Below are 18,884 nucleotides of genomic sequence, written 5' to 3'. Positions count from 1 at the left end.
CAAACACAGGTTGCTCAGTTTCCCAACACTCGCCTCAGACACCTAGGCTGCTGAAAATGTGCCTCTTGATGCTTTAGCAAGACAGCAGTTCGTTCTTTCATGATGAATTGTATTTTGCTGACAAACTTTATGTCAAGGATTACATTCCTGTGAAGAACGCAGGCAACTCGTGAACTGAACGTGTCTTTCCATATGTGGCTGTCCAGGAAGCTTAGCAGGGCGCACAGCCTGAGTCCGTGCCACCTGCCTGCTTTAGGCTGCACTTGAAGGGAGCAGCTGCAGGACTTGGACTTCACGCTGAAGTCTGCCTTGACTCACGCAGTTGAAAACATGTCCCAGATGATGTGGGGGTGCACTGCTGGCCTGCTGCAGGGAGATGCAGGCTTCATTTATTGGCTGGCTATGGTGGTGACAGAGGTCAGTTGTGCTTGAAGGTGAACAGCACTAGGGACTGCTTTTTAGCTACCCAAGGCTCCCCGTGTGCCCTCAGCTCTCACCCCTTCTGCTCTAGTAGTAATGTAGCACGGAAAGCACTTGGGTGCAAATGTACAGGCCAAGGCTGTATTTTTTGAGTTCCTTTTCTCCAGTTGGCTCCTAGACTCTTCTAGGGTATAACTGAAACAGCAAGATCATATAGCAGGAGCAATCCTCCACAAGATTTTTATGGATTTTTCTTCATTTCCAGTTTCACTTAATTGTTTCACTATTTTATATGCCTCAACATACTCTATTTCTGTCCTGTGACTGAAGTACTGTATTTCGAGCCAATAGCACAGAATGCTTCAGGGTTCCCAGGTTTTTTTTTTTTACTGTTCTCCTTTTAACTGGTATTATATCAAAGGAGGTAGAATGGCAAGCAAGATACGCTGCTCCATCGTTAGTGCTGACTTTCACAAGGCTGCATTTTCAGCTTTGTGGATAGAAGTTTAAACATGCAACTTCTGTCCCTCAGGCAACAATTTAGCTCATTAACCTATTATATTACATAGACCAATAAAAAGATTTTTAGAAGAAGAAAGATACATAGAAGCCTTGTAATATATGGGGTTTGCCATATTTTTTCTTTGCAGTTACAGTAGGTGCTCTGTAAATACCAAGGCCTATATTAGTCTCAGATAACCCAATGTAAAGCCAGGGTAACTGTCTTTCATTCTTCCCTACAACCCACTGGCCGCAAGCCAAGGATCTCACTCAGCACAGTGGGTCAGATATCAGTCTCTCTTACATTAGTGTAAATCCAGATTAATTCAGCCACTTAAGTTAATGTAAGCTTATGCCAATGCCATGCAGATCAGCATCTGAGCTGATGGCTTGTACAAGATCTTTGGGTCTTGTGTAGGAACCATCACAGATGCATGCTCTCAGGTGAAAACAGAAATATATGATGTCAAGCTGGGGTTCAACTAGGAGAGAAGGTAGGGGAGAAATCTTTTTCTACCACTTTACATCTTGTATAACCACCTGGCACAACTTTCACTGGATTCAGAAAGATTATACACTCCAGAAACTGGAAAGGATCAGCTTGGCAAAGCGTTATGTTAAACAATATTCTTGTTGCCAAATAGTGTCAGTAGTGATAAAGCACATCTGAAAAATTACCTATAGCTGTCTGCCTTCCCTGGACATCAATAGTTGCCAATTTTTTTACAGTATTTTGCTCAGCCTATGAAATGCTAGCTATAGGAGAATATTAACAATAGGGAGGAAAAAAATCTAATTTCCTATGAGAAAAATACCGGTTTTGTGCCAGACATCAAGGTGTTTCATACTGAAGATCGGCAGTCATTCATCACAATGGGTGGTAACAAGGATTTTATAATTATAAATTAATTGTTTTGGCAGGCTTCCAAATATCTAAGAGATAAAACCTCTAGCCTTGCAGTACGCCATAAAACATGTTGGAGTTGGTTTTGATTTTGGGTTGTTGTTTTGTTTTTTTGGGGAAAGGAGGGGGGTGGTGTCCAAAAAACACTCTACAGTCTTGCAGTGCCAGGAAGGCATGTTTTCTGAGTTCCAAATGTTTGGGAACATGAACAAAATCCTCTATACGCCTCATTTTTAATGATTAATTCACATTACATGATAAGAAGAGTAAATCAAGGACAGCTGTGTTATAAATATAGAAGCAAACGGTCCTTTGTTCTAACATTCATTACAAATTCATGGCTTGACCCACCATCTGTTTATGATAAACTATGGACAACTTGTTAATTCTTCATAAAGGTCATAAATAAGTTCAGCTTCTTCTACCTTGGAGAAAATAACTTCTCTTGTTGAATTGAGAGAAAACTTCACAGGAGGGATGATCGCTTAAAACTGCAGTTTCACATCACCGCTGGCACAACCTTTCCTGCCACTTACTTTGGCTCAGCAAACAACTTAATGATTTATGGCTGCTTGTGCGCATTCAGCACCATAGCTAGAAACTGATGTTGGAAGGGTGTCTACAGGCCTCACTGGTGCAAATCAGTTGTTCTCCAGAAGGTGATAGAGCTGGATATGACAGGAGAGGACCCAACAAGCTTTAGTATTTAAATCCTCTGCTTCTCTGGTCTTAGGCATGACTAGGACCCAGAGCATCAGAATGTCTTAAACCTAACTCCTGCCCATATGGACTGCTCTTAGTTGTACTGCTGGCTGTGGCTCCTCATGGTTCGTTCCTCTGGTGTGTGATCACTGATGTGCAAACCACAACCTTTCTTGCCAACGCGTAATCTCAAAATACCTCTTACTACAGAAGATGAGAACAAATGGCCCAAAAGTGGTTATACCAGGGACACTCCTCAATTTGGGAAAGTTGTTTCTAGTATCCTAGTAAAAATGTCATGCAGGCCTTTAGAAAGGAATATGGAAAGCCGTTGCTCTGCATTTCTGAAGTAGAATGGTACCCTTCTGAGTTTTGATGAGCTAAACCCACCCATCATCTTTAGTTTAACCTCCATTGAGGAAATGCACAAAATAAAGAAGATCTCTATGTGAGAGAAAGCTAGTGTTTGTTTTACAAAGCAGAAACCACTTCTCTCTTCTGCTGCAGTGAAATCAGTTTTGTTTCTAATACCATGGGTCATGTCACTGACCCACCAAAATCAATGGCCAGCTCCCAATGACTTCAACGAGTTAAGGATTTCAGCATAAAATTAAGAATTCTGGCACGTGGCTTGCACTTTACATATGACAAAACTCAAGGCTATTGTTTTGGGGTTTTTTGTTGTCTTCACCGTCAGTGCAAGGCATGCTAGACTTTCCTCTGTTCCCTTTATTATTTTATTCCATAAATTTAGGTAGAAGAGAAATGAACCGTCTTTAATCCAAAATAAGGGTTCTGAGAAAAGGGCTTGGGTCACTGAAGTAAAAGCTTCAGGCGGGGAGATATCTCCACGTTCCTGCTGCCATTTCACAAATCTGTCACCTTGGGCTGCTTAAAGCCCAGCCTAAGGCCCTTCTACTGCCGTGTACCACCAAGTAGAACTGATTGCTCTGTTGTGGACAAACTTAGAAATGTTTCATGCCTCCACTGGAAATATGCATTTTAGGAAAAAAAGGAAAGTTCATATGAGTTTAGCTCATATTAACTGCAGACTTTTGTCTGATCATGGGTCCATCACTTAAGTGAATTCAATTCACTGAGTCCCCTAGCCATCTGTCAGTTACCTTGTTTAGGGTAGTTGGTTAGCCTCCATTTACAGTCACTGTAAGACAGGCAGTTCCAGGTAGGAGTTTTATCTCCTTTGCTGACTTGCCTTTTGAAGAGGTAATCTCTCTGCTGACTGCAAAGAACCTAAACAGAACTGGTTCAGTAGGATGAATCCCACCCCTTTTGCTCTTTGATTCTGTGTCTCCACATCTATGAAATGTCTTTAGCTATGGTCAGAGGTGTAAATATTGTATAATGGCCGTGAAACAAGGTTTACTATCTATACTTGTGCTAATTGCTGGCACCAGTCAGTGCAGCTGTAGTTGGAAACCTAGGCATGGAAAGTGAAGAGATGCCGACTACAGGGCTGGCTGGCCATCGCATTCCCATGTAAGCTACAGAAACAGCTACAGAAACCAAGTCCTGTTCGTGCCTTTGAGGCAATGACTGCTCCTTGCTTGCACAACATTTGCACAGCTCATCTCTGCTGGAGTTTCTGGGAACATCCATAATACAAATTATTTAGATGGTTCCTTAGTAAAGGAGAATGTGCTACAAAAAGCCCATATTAATCAGTGTTTTGTTTGAAGTGGAGCATGTTCTGTCACAATGTTATTGTCTCATGTTCCAATATAGCCTCCAGTGATCCTATTAATTGGAAGAATAACTTTTCCTTTTTTATATTTTTTATTTAAAAGCCTAGATCATTAAGTGCAATTTTTTTTTTGATGGAGAATTAAAGCCTCCCACCAAGATCAGTGGATTGGAAATGGAATTCCATCGTAACTATTATACTCTTTCTTGTTTTTAATGTGAAAAAGAAGAAAGCATGAAAGACAAGCCTGTTCAAATATTGCTATTCATTTTCGCTGAGTTACTCTAAGATGTTACAATGTCTAGCACCACATTTTTAAAAATATGAACAGTAGGTAATTCACCATTTAAAGTTTATACTACTCATCTGAAGAGGCTTTTGTCCCTTGAATCCTTACGACACACAATATGTATCACTGGCAGGGATTGCTATAATTTTGCAGTCTTTCCAACAGTATTTTGAGATTTATAATGACTACTGAGGCTTTAAGATGCCAGACTTCCAGAACATCTTTAAAGAGCAATTAGTATCAGCCTGCTGGTGATCTTTTGTTTGACTGTGCAAAGAGATGAAATGCAGCGTTAATTCAGCATGATACATTTCAAAGCTGAGTAGCTTCCTGTCTAGAGAATGTTCTGGCAGGACTGAGATGGCAGAGATGAGCAGCCTTTTGCTGAAATAATCCTAGTGGAGTCCTTAATTATTTTATTTTTTTTTAATAAATTGCATTTAAGTAACACTGATCATTAACTGATGAAAAACTAAAATATGTGTTCAGTGGAGCTTCAGTTCCCAAGATATTCTTTCAGGCTAACATCTGTGACAGGAGTCAGTGTGGGACTATAGCTCATATAGCCCATAAAAACATTGCTCAGCATTAGCAGCACCCACTGCTGCAGAAGCAGGTCAGCCCAAGTTGAGTTATGTGATGCCATGGTTATATAGTTGTCCATTACTATCTAGTTAACTTAAGATTAGCTTGATTATACCTTTTACATAAGGTGTTTTTCAGCATAATTTCCTTGCAGTTTTTTCAGGTGGAATAAGCAATGGAGTGTTTCCACTTTATACTTGTCACAGATCAAAACATTAAACACGCACTATAGGTGGCATGCTAGAATATGGTACCCTATAGGCAATACCATATTGTTTCACATCAATGGCTTGATCCTGTTCTTTAAATCCAGTTTGAAAACTTGTGAGGAGTAAATTCGTCCTGGTTGGTATAATGAATTAAATTACATTTCCTCATTAGCATTCACCTGGGCTGCACCGCACAAGTATTTAGAGGCACTGTCACTACCCAGAATATTCATGCATTCAGCTCTTAATCTCTGACCTCTCTGTATACAATGGAACTTTTCAGAATAGCCAGGTCAAGCTTAGTTACGCAGTGAGACATGCTGGATGTACTGGTCAGGTCTTGTTCCTTAGGGTCATGCAGTTTGAAAACACAGCTGTAGGCAGTTTGCAAAGATTGCTTCTCTCTTTTCCTTCGAAGATACTGTCAGATCAGCCATGAGCATTTTCTGCTGTAATTTATTGTTTCTTCCCATACTGAGTCAGAAGGGTATGCATTTTTTCTTGGCTAAATTAAACAAATCAGTCATTTCACAAAAGTTTCCAAATGAAAGATTGTTGTAAGCAAGACCAGATATGTTCTTTTTACAGAGCTGGGGTTCAAAAAGAAGAAAAAAGAAAGAAAAGAAAGAAAGAAAGAGAAAGAAAGAAGGAAAGAAAGAAAAGAACAAGGAAGCTTGAAAAATAGCTTACAGTTTGCTTTGGGCTAGTTAGATCTTATCAGTGAAAAGACAAAAATTTCTTTCTTTAGCATGGTGCTGTGGTGAAAGTTGACCTGGTATCTATGAAAGCATATTGCATGCTGCTTTTCAGCTAGAACTATAGAGTTTAAGTTAGCGATACTTGTAAAAAGCCTGATGTTAAGGTGTGCGGACCACTGACTTCGAGAGCACACACATGTATACTATTAAGGTCTCAGGAACGGGGCAATTACAGGACATTTGTCATTCATCTCGGATGCCGTGTTAGAATGTTATTAATAGGAACTTGTCTTGCTTTCTTTCTGACTTTCATAGAGGCAAGAAACAAGACCCCTGGGGGGAAAAACACTCTACCCTATCCTAGTGCCTTGAAATACTTGAACTCTGAAGTCAGTAAAGCATGACTCTATCTCTGAATATTGGAGCTTTAGCCATAGTGTTATCCTTGGCTTCAGCAACTTTCAGAAAACTGGGGACAAACCAATATCTTTAAACATCAGACGACTGCAAACTGATGAGTAAAGAGTAAAACCATCTTGCCTTCAGCTCAGTTATGACAGTCTTCTTGAACTATATTTCCCTCCAACAGATCAGCCTTCTAGATATTGGAGTGTGTTCAGGATTGGCTGAAGGGGTGCTATGACCTTCTGCTGGAAAAAGCAAGTCTTTTACAAAAAAGGCTAACATCTCTTAGAGGTTAGGAAAGGGACATTTTTAAAGGTGGCGTGTGGCGTGAATGTGCCCCTGCCTAGCCAGCAGCCCTCAGCTGAGGTTGCATTATCCTGGTCAGTCCTGAACAGATCACCGCCTGTCCTCTGTAGTGGTAAATCTGTACCTTTTTCTGTTCCCCTTAAACCTCAACACAGGGATTCTTTGGACTGGTCTCTCTTATGCATTCCTCCAGCTGCCCAGCAGCAGCTCTGTCCTGGCTTCATTCATTCTTACTCCTCTCTCTTTCTCTGGCTATCTTTTGTAGATCCGGAGTTGATGAAGCCCCTGACAGATCTCAGCACTTACTGTAAATTCATTCTATTTTAATACCCGATATTCTCCTGAGGCATTTTCTTTCAAAGCAATTAGACATCTGTCTGCATCTTTGGTGATTTCAAGCTTTCATATCAGTATCCTAAGGTGGAAATAGCATTCCAGTTGAAAAATCATAGCTTGGTCTTAAGGTTGGAGTTTTTCAGTGAGTAAATCTTCTTTAAGCTGATGAATACAGCTGCTGCCTTGACAATTTGTGAGTTTATTTCCTTCTGGATATCCCCACTGGCTTGCATGTTACTGCCAAAGAATGTGAATGGAGGCATTTTTGTATTCCTTTTGCCTTCTCAAGCAGTGTTTGAACTGGGAGTTACAAGGGCTCTCATTAGGTTCACTTTTTGTAACTGTTCATTAACCCTCTCTTTTTTACAGTGCTGAACAGTCCTTTGATCTTTGCATGTGGGTGGATTTCCAATTTACAATGGCTATATTGTCAGTTTAGTGAATTATGGTTAACCTACAGCAGTTTTACATATGCATTTTTCTGATAGTGATATCACTGGCAATGCCTGGTGGAAGGGAAAAAACACTTCTTTGTTTGACATGGCGTCTCTATTCAACGACTTGTCCGAGTCCCCAGCTTCCCAAGAGTAGGCAAGTTGCTTGTGGGTTTTCTCTCAGTACTTACGTAGCAGCTCACGTGCAGGCAGAGATCCATGCATCTTCGAACCAGGTTCCAAGTCCAGTCCTCCACATGCACAGATCGCTTTATTCCATCATGGCATCAAAACGTGTGTTTCTTGAGAGTTACATCAATGCTTATAAAGGCTTTTCCAATTTTCAGAGTATGTTTCTTAATAGCACTGTAAGAACTCAGTATTTGCCAAAAAAGTCCAGTGTCCATCAACAGCATTCTGACTACAATCAGTGCCGTTATGCTGTGCAGCACTGGAGCCTCCCTGCACTCTGCACAGTGGAACTCTCTACGGGAGCTGGATCAGGTGCTGGGCTGTAACGGTGCTTTTGCCCCTGCAGCACAGGCCACACTCTGCCACAAGCAATATGCTCTTTCTGGGCAGCTGTTGGCTGCCTGGAAGTTTCTCTGTTTGCCAGAAGGCCACAGCACCTTTCCTTAGTCAAATTCCTCATAACCTGTATCCAAGTCTGAGGATCCTGTATCAAGAGGGGCACAGAGTGAATCTAGCCCTGAATATTTTTCTGTGAATATGCTTACTTGCTTCATAAATATTTGGGAACAGAGGGACTGTAGCAATGCATTTAGCTGTCCAGAGTAGGAGAGAAGGTATTTATGGGAATTTGCTGTTCGGTTGGAGTGTGATTTTTATGCCTCTTTTAATGATGTCCTCTTTTCATAGTGCAGCATAAGTAACAATTCCCCCTTTGTATGTATTTTGTATCTATTCCTATTTCCTATTGAAATTCCTAGGAAAGAGACTATCCAAGTACAGAGTTGAAAATTTCGCCTTAAAATAAGCCAGATGTCCAACCTTCCTTTAGCTGCCAAGCCCAAAAGAGTTCAAGAAAGATGTTAAAATCTGTCTTCCTGGCTGTGAAAAACTAATTGCATAGCATAGGTGATGATCCCAGTCTCCCAGGAGAAGGAATAAAACTGCTTCGGGCAAAAACTCTGCTGTTATTTGTCTAAGGATTGGAGTTGGCAGTGTCTGTGGAAAAAGTTTCATTGCTTGCCCTCCTTGCTGGTTAACAAATGCAGAGACAGGAACACAAAGGTAGGTGAGTGTTTGTACGTTGGTATCTGAAAACCTTACTCACCTTATGAGAAAAATGCTTTTTTCTTTCTTTTTTTCCTTCTTTCTTTCCCCCTCCCCACCTCTGTTAAGAGCACTCATAAGCACAGGGAGTGCCTAAAAGCCAGAGTCAGAGGTCTGAGACTCACTATATTACAGTCATGTGAAGGGAACCCATGCCCTAGACAGGTTATTTTATGCCTTTGTGGTAGCAGCTATTCTATTTGTAAAATGGATGTACAATTCATTCCCTTTGCAAAGAGTTTTGTGAGGATTAAGATTAGTAAAGCACTCTGAAGACTAAAAGTGCCATTGAAATCCTGAGGATTAGAGGTTGCATGTGACTAGTGAAGTGGAAGGGCCTAATAGTTGCATTTATCGGGATAAAAATTGTCAACTTTAAATCCAAATGTAATAGCTATGCCTGACTGGCTTCCAGACTGGTAGAAGTCACTGAGGGCACACAGTGCTGGGGAGGAGAGGGTCACCCAGGAGTAATGAAATGTCTAGATCTCACTGCAGAAGCTCACGTTATAAATGGGTCTTAAATCAGGGAATTTAACAGTTGGTTTTTGGAATAGCTTACTATAGGGCGTGCAAGGGAAGGGCTCATTCAGCATAGTCCTAAATACCATAACCATTATTAAGGTATTAATAGACAGTGACTGAATTCTGATGTAAATTCAACATCTGAAAATCTAAGTGAAAAAAAAATCTGTCGTAAATGAGTGTGCTGACCCTAAATTGAAATAAGAAAGATGTAAAGGAAGAAACCCTTTTTTAATTATTATTTTATTATTTTCCAAAATACATGTTAACTTTTAATATAGCCCAACTGCTGCCTTCAGAATACAATAATCAGGTCCTGGAGGGGGTTGCATAGCTGGAGACACAGGGGTTAAGCTGCACATGAGGATGACTTAATGGCAAAGTCCAGAACAGATCTGAGCCAGAGGTTGTTTCGAATGGAGAAATTCAGTCCTAGAGAAAGGCACTGGGAGAAAGAACAGGAATAAAGAGCAGGTGGGATATATGGGGGAAATTAAGTAAAAAGCAAATACAAATTCAGTGAGTACACCAAATACTAGAAACCTGTTTAATGAACAGTCATTAATAAAAATTATTGAGTCACTCATGACTAAAGAAGAAAATCAGATAAAGCATCTATGTTATTTCTGAAAACAGGCTTCACTGATTCTACAACTCCTCCTGCCCAGAACTAAATTGTTCACATCATGTAAATGTATTTCTGCACTAGGTGTTGGACAGGACGCCATCAGCTCTATTTTACATGGCCCTATTAATCTGAGGCTGTTTTTTCTTAGGCCTTTCACTGATCCACACAGGAAGGAAAAGCCCTCTGTGCTCCACCCAGAACAAAGCTACACTTCTTGTATCAGTCTTTGAGAAGCAGCAGGGGTTTCTTGTGATACTTCTAGAGCAAAATGACCACAGCTTTGTGGTACTGTCCCCCACAGATGGGAAAGGTGGAGGCCTACGCGCATCCATGTGTTCTTTTGCCCCTGGGTCCTAGTCTTAGAAGCATCCACACTGCACACACGTCCTTCGTACCCAGACATCAGTCCAGCCTCAGTGGTGCCCATCTTTTGAGCCTCTCCAGTGTTTGACATGTTGGTTTTAAGAATTACCGCTCTGAGGTGATAGTGTTTTTCAGGGAGAGAGCTCCAGTGCCCTAACTTTGTTCAGAAACAGCAAAGGACAAGAACATGATCTTTTTTTTACATCACCCTAATTATACCTCCTGAGTTTTCCCTCACCTCCTCCTCTCCCCCACCAGTTGCTTGTGTGTGGCTTTAGCAGAAATAGGAATCTTACCAAAGTCCTGCAACCCATTGTTTCTTTATTTTAAATACAAGGTTATTTTATTAACTCCAGCTGGTGCACCTCACTGTGCTCACTGTGTTTGCTTTATTAAAGTTGAACAGCGTGCAAGTAGGACATTGTAAATCACAAGTGACTGGGCCAGAGGAAGAGGGAGGGAGAGCTAGGGACTCCAACTGTATGACAACAAAGACAGCATATAAACAGGCTGGGCCTCCTGGCTAATAGGAGCCAAAACTCGTGGAGTACAATTTGCAATTGCTCCCAAGAGGACAGACAAGTGCCAGACAGTTAGCAGGGATAAATGAGAATGAATACTTGAATACCTGATGTGTTCTCTTGTATGCTGGAACAGAGCTTCTCTAGAGGTCTGGGCATGCAGTAGGAGCTGCCTGCCTCTGCTGTAATCCTTGGGTTTATCTTCTATCAGTGCCTGGCAGTGGTCATCTTGTCTGTGGAGGAAGCCTTGTTAGACCATCCAAGTCTGGGAGAGGGCTTGTAAACCAGTACCACAGGGTCCCTCATGGAGAGGGAGGTGGAAGCTGCTCCTCCTTAATTAAGCAATATGTGTTTTCCAGCTTTGCCTCTTGGTGGCTAGTGGAGGGAATTGCATCTTTGTCTGCTTGAACCTCATGGGCATCCACAGGGACAGTCAGTGGAGATGGACTCAGAGCAAGTCCAGACAGAAACACAACAGCTTCCTTCCCTGTGCCAGGGCAGTTCCTCTGCTTACAGTACCCCCTGGAGCTGCGAGCGCATCATGGACAAATGCAACAGCTGTATGAAGGGTCCCTGGTTAACACGGTGACCCTGTTGTTGAGTCCCCAACGCTATAGTAAGCTGCCAGTCTGCTGCACACTTCAGCTCTGGCAGTCATTTTTCTGGTGTTTGTGTGTATGTGATTTGGAAGCTGCTCTGCTTGGACTATGTCTCAGTGCCTTCTCTCCTCCAGTGCTCCTCAACCTGCGGGAAAGGCCTCCAGTCGCGTGTGGTCCAGTGTATGCACAAAGTCACCGGGCGCCATGGCAATGAGTGCCCTGTCCTGTCCAAGCCAGCGGCCTATAGGCAGTGCCACCAGGAGGTCTGCAACGAGAAGATAAATGTCAACACAATTACCTCGCCCAGACTTGGTGAGTGAGGGGTGTTGGGGGGAAGATGCCACCTTGCAAAGGACCAAAGGTCCCAGGTGTCCAGGGTCCACCCAGGGTACCCCCAGGGTCCCAGTGTACCAATGTGATAAAAGTGGAGCTTCAGAGGATTGCCCAGGGCCAGAAATTAGGAAAGGGCCCCCCAGTCAAAATCTAGACTAAAAGTCTAGTGTGGATAGGTGCTCTCTATCCATCGATCTCTGCCTCAGACTTTGCCCAAGGTGGAACATTCAGCAGTGGACAGACCTGAGAAACCAACAGGAGCACACAAATGGTGGGTGATTGATTGACTGATCACAGAAGTGAGGGAGCTGTCAGGCATATCTTTCTCCATCACAAACACCTTCATACCTTGCTTTTGCTGCGGTGAGTGTAAAGTATGATAATTTATTCATCCGTGCCCCAAGAAAAGTACATGACCTTGACAAGTAAAGCATTGCTTGTTTTTTTTCTTTTCATTTGTTGCCACAAGAATGTGGTTTGGTGAGATAATTTGCCCAGGAAGGCAAGAGAACATCCAGCCTCTTTTTGTGAACCTTTTGATTTTCTGTCACTGTCCTCCTCACCCTCCCCACATCCCCTGTGTACCTGGCTGAGATGAGAATATGGGGATAAGCCATCTGTTTTCTGAAACACCTTAACACTGTATTTAAGAAATGTCTCTAAGAATGCCCCTGTTAAGACAAAATCGTGGGAACCCATGATTTCCCACATCATATTTGCTTGCGTTATAAGAGGATAAAAATACATTTTTCCAAACTTCAGCCCTGTGTGTTCAGCCACAGCTCCAAAACCCAAGCTGGTTTCTTTACATTTCACACATCATCACCAGTAAGATGAAGCTAAACTAAGCCATCAGCTACACTGACACAGCCTCATCGGTGCCTCCCATAACTTTTCAGTACAAGAGGCTGGGTTGTAAACAATGCTGCTAAGATCTTACCAGAAAGAGCAGCCTCCACCCTCTCAGCAGAGCTAGTCTTGTAGCCTAAGAAGCCTCCAAAACACATGTAAAGGCAGAGCTGCTAAGTAATAGAGAACCATTGTCTAATAGCACTGTCCCGTATTAAATAACACTTAAACTAGGGCTGGACTTGAAGCTTCTGAACTGAAATTTGTTTCCCAAAAGTTTAACAGATGTTTAAAAGAATAAGGGAAATTTTAGTCTTGCAAATGCAGTCATGCTGAGGAGCTTTAACCTCTTTTGTTTAAGAACATATGAGAGTACTTCCCAGATATTTTAGCACTAAGAGCATAGTGAAAGGAAAACATTTCATTTAAGAAGTAAGCCCTTGATACACTGATGAGACAAGAAATCCATCCTAATTCACATTTTAGGACAAAGCAATAAAAAGCTCACTTGTTTAGAAGAAAACTGAGGAGGCTCAGGTCCCTGCTGAAAGTAATCTGCAAGTAATTTGGGATGCTTTTGTTTCTAAACCAGGCTTGGAATCACCAGAGGCAGAAACAATGATGTTTGATATTAGCAGAAAGATATATCATTGAGTGTTTTGCTCTTCCTGCTTATAAACAATTCTCATTGCGTTATCTTTAAACAAAATTTTCCGCTTTTTGCAATGGAAACCTCACAAAAAAAAATTATACAGAAAAAAATTCCAGTAGTCTACAAAACCCATACTGCCTTGTCCCCACGCCGGAATGTTTTTCATTCCGGGTAACATTTTCAGAAGTATCTAAGTGTGGAGATCACCTCACCTGACTTTTACATCTGTGTCCAGTGTCCTTCAGAGGGGGCTCGTTCTGTCCCTCAGGCACCTGACCTGTGTTGCTTCCTCAGCCTGCTTCCTGTCATACTTCACAACCTATGAGGGACTTTGGACCTCTAGAATATTAGAGTCCTAGCCTTGTTTGTAGCTCAGTGTCTCACTGTTATAGAAAGTCTCCCATCTCAGATTCCTAAGGTCTCTCTCAGATGTTCTTGCAAGATGTGTAATTTATTCAGTTACATCACATTTTCTGTGCCTGGTTGGAACCATAGCTAGTGGGGAGCGCTGCAGATCCAAGCCCCCCAGAAGGCCCCTCCACTGCTGGCAGACTCAGAAACGGCTCTACCCTCCTGCTTGGGATGGTCACTCCCACTCAGATTTTTTTCTCACAATAAGGTTTTTTTAAATTGGCTTAATGTTCCTTTTTTTTTATGGGACAGTGCAACTTCATTTCATCAAGTTCTGTCAGACTTTTGCTTCTTGTCCAACTGAATGAAGCTTTAGTGATGAACATTCCTACCAGTTTTGCTGCCATTGTTTGCTGGTGCTTGGCACTGAGACTCACAGCTGAATGTGGGATAAGAGCCTTTCCTTGTTTCATCCAGCAGAGACGAGGAACAAGGGACTCAAGATGCTGTTGGCTCAACACCTTTTGACGTTCTTTAATTAGACCATTTTCTCACAACTGCAGAGCACCACAATATTCATTTAGAAGATTTTCCAATTATCACAGAATTTGTAAGAATACAACATGCAATTTATAAACCACATACCATAAAAAGCACTCACTGTATCTGTGCATTTTTATCAAGTGCACAATTTCGTTACCACATGTGGTCCTTTAATGACATTGCCAACAGATTCAGCAACAGTGTCTTCGTGCAGCTTTCCCCCCTGCACAAACCTTTTGTCAGTCTGAGAGAGTTTCTGCTTTCCGTTCCCCCCTCCCAATAGCTGTCTTACTGGTTTTATTACACTAAGAAGTATTATTTTTACTTCCTATTATTTTACCTATACATCCATCAAAGTGGATTTGATTTTGCTCTCTGTAAAAATGTTTTCCACTGAGAGGATGATGGCCGCTCCTGAAAGCATGCCTTAGCAAAGCACTCTCCCTGGGAGCACACAGCTTCCCATTGATGGCTGTGCAGTGTTCGTAAGCTTAAACCTAGGCCAAGGCTTTAGATGTTTTGTTCATCCAGGCCGATTTGTCACTGAGATAAAATAGGTACAACGTGAGGAGGCTTGCACTCCCCAGTCATGTCCAGCTACACCCTTGCAGTGAACACTTCCAAGAGCCTGGTGTTTTAGTAGGAAGACCATCCATCATCTGATCTCCAGTACTGACAGGAGGATTAGCCCTTTCTTCCCTCATGTGCAGTGATTTTGATCACACCTGCAATGCTGTTCTCCGGCTAATCTTCTAGTTTCTCCTTTCTTTTCTTGTCCAAAGCTGCTCTCACGTACAAGTGCACAGGCGACCAGTGGACAGTGTACTGCAGGGTGATCCGGGAGAAGAATCTGTGCCAAGACATGCGGTGGTATCAGCGCTGTTGCCAGACTTGCAGAGACTTTTATGCAAACAAGATGCAGCAGAAGAGTTAATGAACCTGTGCTACTTCTTAGAGTGTTACAGCTATTTGTATGTAAATCACGGACTAATAGGTCTGAGTACTGGAACTTCATGAGTTGCTACAATGTGGTGGATTCCAAAGCATACCTAATAAGACTTGAAACTAATTCTACAGACTGGATACCAAAGTAATCCACTCATCCACCTTAAAGAAAAACAAACAAACAGAAAAAGTCATCTCAAGGAGCCAATCATTTTATCGTATTTTGACATTCTTACATTTTTCATTAATGCTTTTTACTTTAATATATTAAATCACCAGCCACTGGATGGCTTGCTACCATTAAAGAAAAGGACAAGAGTTGCAAAGTGATCACATTGACTAAGGTTATAAGTACCTCCATGGAGGAAGGCCTCTGGCAAAATAATTCAGCAAAGGTAGAGACATTACTTAATCTTTTAATCTTAGCTTTCATCTGATGTTTTCAATTCCCAACAGTCATCCCACTGTGGAGTGGGCTTGGAGGGACACACATAAATGAAAGGCTTAATTTAAAGAGAGGATTTGCTGTAAAAGCTTGTGAAAACTGATAGCAGAGGATGGACATCTCTGAAATTCCTGCAGAAAACTCAGTACAATTATAGCCAGCATTCAGTCATAGGGACTGCTCTTCTTTCTAATTTTAAAAAACAATCCCCTCTCTCTTTTCCTCAGAATAATATAGTTTCTTTTATGAAACTATATTTTATTAAACTAATTTTTCGCTGAGCTTAATGAAGCCTATTAACAGCCATAGATGGTTATTTTTAATCAAGAACCATTTACATGAGATGGGAGAAGCCAGAAATCATTTCATCCAGTAGAGCTCACTGAGGGATTGTTTGGCCTTATCTCTACCCATTTTTTAGAAGTCAATCAGATAATGAGACTGAATGTTTTTTTCTAAGAAGACCGTGAAACTGGATAGGGTTGGTACAGAAACTGGATTTGGAACAACCGTTGTGTGAAGGACGGAGAGCAGAACAGGTGTTTCCTATCTGGGCTTGTCTCTACATCTGAGGTTACGATGTAGCCTTTAAAGTCAAAAGTAGTCAGGGATACAAGACATCCAAAGTGTAATCTTGAGCTTGTTGAAGCCGTAAGGCTAGGACTCCCATTGCCTTCAGTAAGCGTCAGGATTTTACTCACTGTATTTTAATGCTTCCTGTATTATTTTTGTGGTGCTATCAGGTTTGGTGCTATCAGATTGGTGCTACGGGAGCACTTAGCAGGTGCTGCATATACGATACTCTCTTCCATGTCTCTGCACTTTAAACCAAACTCCTCTCTGAGATGTGAGACTTGAAACAGGAGTTCTACCCAGGGCAGAGTTTGTCCCCTCCGTTAGTCATATAGACCAATGTCTCCCTGCCATATCTTGCTCCAACATGTATCATTTCCCTTGCCAGGGTCCAAAGGCAGTTGTGCAGTGGTTAAGTTACAGCCCACTCTTCATGACATGAACACAGCCGTTTAGATGAATTGCAGCTTTGTACTCGCTCTAGAACTGCGTGTCACTGTTTTATTCTTTAGAGATGAGTGCAGAACTAAGCCCAGCTACTACCCCGAGTCCCTGGGCCAGTCTGGATTGCAGCTCACACCTGTCCTCAAGTTGTCTTTGTTGCTGTTGTCTCTTTATTTCAATGCAAGGAGGAATAAAGACTCTTAGTAATCTTTAAAGCAACTTTTTCTTCCTTATTGCAACCCCTTCAATATCCAGGACCTCACTGGAATAACTCATTAGCATTTTATTAAGGGCTAAGTTTTTTAAGCACAGGGAGCTGATGTTCATCAACAGACCTGGGCTTTACATTCTCATCTGTGCTTATTAGTGCAAATGAGCGTGTGTGCACACAAGGGCTGGCCTGTATGCACAAAAGCACATTTGCACACAAGTTTTTTTCTCAAGTGCCTGCCTCAAACAGATCTGCTTTCCCCAGATGATTTTCTCTATCAGGGAAATGATTCCAACTTGCTTTTCATTATACTGGATGTTCTTTAGGCATCCTATAGTCAGAATCAGACATCCTTCTGTTATTCCCACCCTCTAGCCCTAAGGCAGAGGTTTTGTAACTACTTAGCAAGTCATCAATGGAAAACGTTGCTGGCAGGGGTGACAGAAGATTTAGGCAATACCACGGTGATGTTCACTTAGGCAAATTAATAGGTAGATGAACTGCTAATGAGAAAGTTCCAAGAGATCAGACAGAGCCCAGAGGACCTGATTTATATTAGCAATTCCAGCGGGAGTTTTCTCCCTTGTCTGCAGTAACAGCCCTGCCTGTACAGCCGGGCAGTGACTGCCTTTTCTGCCTCCCTGCCACCACAGCCACCTCACAGCAGCTGAGCTGAGATGGGGCCCCTTACATCCTTCACTTGGCTTGGAGTTTGCCGTTTTTCTTTTAACGGGCAACATTTGCCCATGAAGTGACCTGGCCCAATAAACACCCCCTTGCTGATCATTTTTGGCACTCATGTTGGGCTGCTGAAGGATTTGTCATGGGGCTTCTCTGTTATCTTGGAAGAACAGTGTATGCATTTATTATTAATGAGAATCAAAGGTGCTTTTAAATAGCAGGGGTCATTTTTCCATTCGGTGCTGATTTGTCACCCTCTCTAGGCAAAAGGTGGGGTCCTAGAAAGGTACATGGCAGAGGAAGGATTTTAATTCTTATGTTTTTTCCCCTAATGATTCACTGCTGGCCACTGTCCAGAACAGGATACTAGGCTAGTTAGACCTGTGGCCTGTCCCAGTATGCTAGGTCCTGGACTTCAAAGGACATTTGGGTCCAAGTTCTGAGTCCTTCCTAAGGAAACATGAATTTACAAAGAATTCTTTCGAATGTCTGAGCACTGAAAAAACCACCTCACTTGCTCTCACAGCCCACAGATTAGCGTGCGTCAACCTTTTTTTTTTATAATCAGAAGCCAACATTAATTAAAAACTGATGGCACAACACAGCTTCATTTTATTGCATTCTCTTACTTCATATGGTGACAACCTTCCCATTTTATAATAGCCAGAAAAATAATAATAAAAAAGTTTAATTCTGTTCAATACTCCTGCACTTCTGTTTTGTATCATTTTATAGGAGCTTTACTATGAATTTACAGCTATGCTCTGCCCTCAGTTACTACATACTGGTAAAAAGAAAGCTGTTTGTTTCAGTGTATCTATGACAATACTTTTTTTAGTTGTTCATAAGAGATCGATGCTCTTTTGATTACAGTGGTGGTATTTCCATATTGTAAACAATACTCTGTACTGTTACTAAAGTACTGTACATTTCTAGTTGCACAATTGTGTTATTGAGTGTAGATTCTCACTATCTCATGTATGGTGCTATTTTTTGTTGGTGGAAAAGAATCTTAGCAGTCGATTATTGCTTGATATTTTATTATAATACAGGGATATATTCTCCATGGCAATAATATCATTTAAGTTTTTCATTACAGAGTGAAATGTATATATTTTTCCATTAGCTAATTTGCATATGTACTGTATCCATGGTAATTTTCTTTTTGGTGCTGGTTATAAATAGAAAAGATAAAAACAGTCAAACTGAATGGAACCAGTTATAAATGAAAACCAAAAAAAAAAAAAAAAAAAAAAAGAAAAAAGAAGAGAGGATCATTCCATTTTGAAAAAATTGAGTATGTTGAATAATAAATTTATTTTTTCCCTAACAACTTTAATAAGGGTTCTGAACTTGAAAGAAGTACAAAGGAAACCAAACAGCTAGCATGAAAATCAAGAGAAAGAAGTGAAGCTGTAAGTAGTACATTATGCA

General features: G+C 41.5%; 1 protein-coding gene across 1 annotated transcript in view; it reads left to right on the top strand.

Annotated features, from left to right (window-relative positions):
- The window catches only part of ADAMTS17 (ADAM metallopeptidase with thrombospondin type 1 motif 17), a 192,240-nt gene extending 173,467 nt beyond the window's left edge, over positions 1 to 18,773 (top strand). The window contains exons 22-23 of the mRNA XM_056347461.1: positions 11,558 to 11,735; positions 14,934 to 18,773. Of these exons, the coding sequence (XP_056203436.1) occupies positions 11,558 to 11,735; positions 14,934 to 15,085 (330 nt within the window). The 3' untranslated portion in view covers positions 15,086 to 18,773. The remainder of the gene's footprint in view (positions 1 to 11,557; positions 11,736 to 14,933) is intronic.
- Positions 18,774 to 18,884: the final 111 nt, after the last annotated feature.

The sequence above is a fragment of the Falco biarmicus genome, chromosome 7, assembly GCF_023638135.1.
Source record: "Falco biarmicus isolate bFalBia1 chromosome 7, bFalBia1.pri, whole genome shotgun sequence".
NCBI lineage: Eukaryota > Metazoa > Chordata > Aves > Falconiformes > Falconidae > Falco > Falco biarmicus.
Note: the sequence above shows the minus strand (reverse complement) of the source record. Positions and strands in the feature narration are given on the sequence as shown.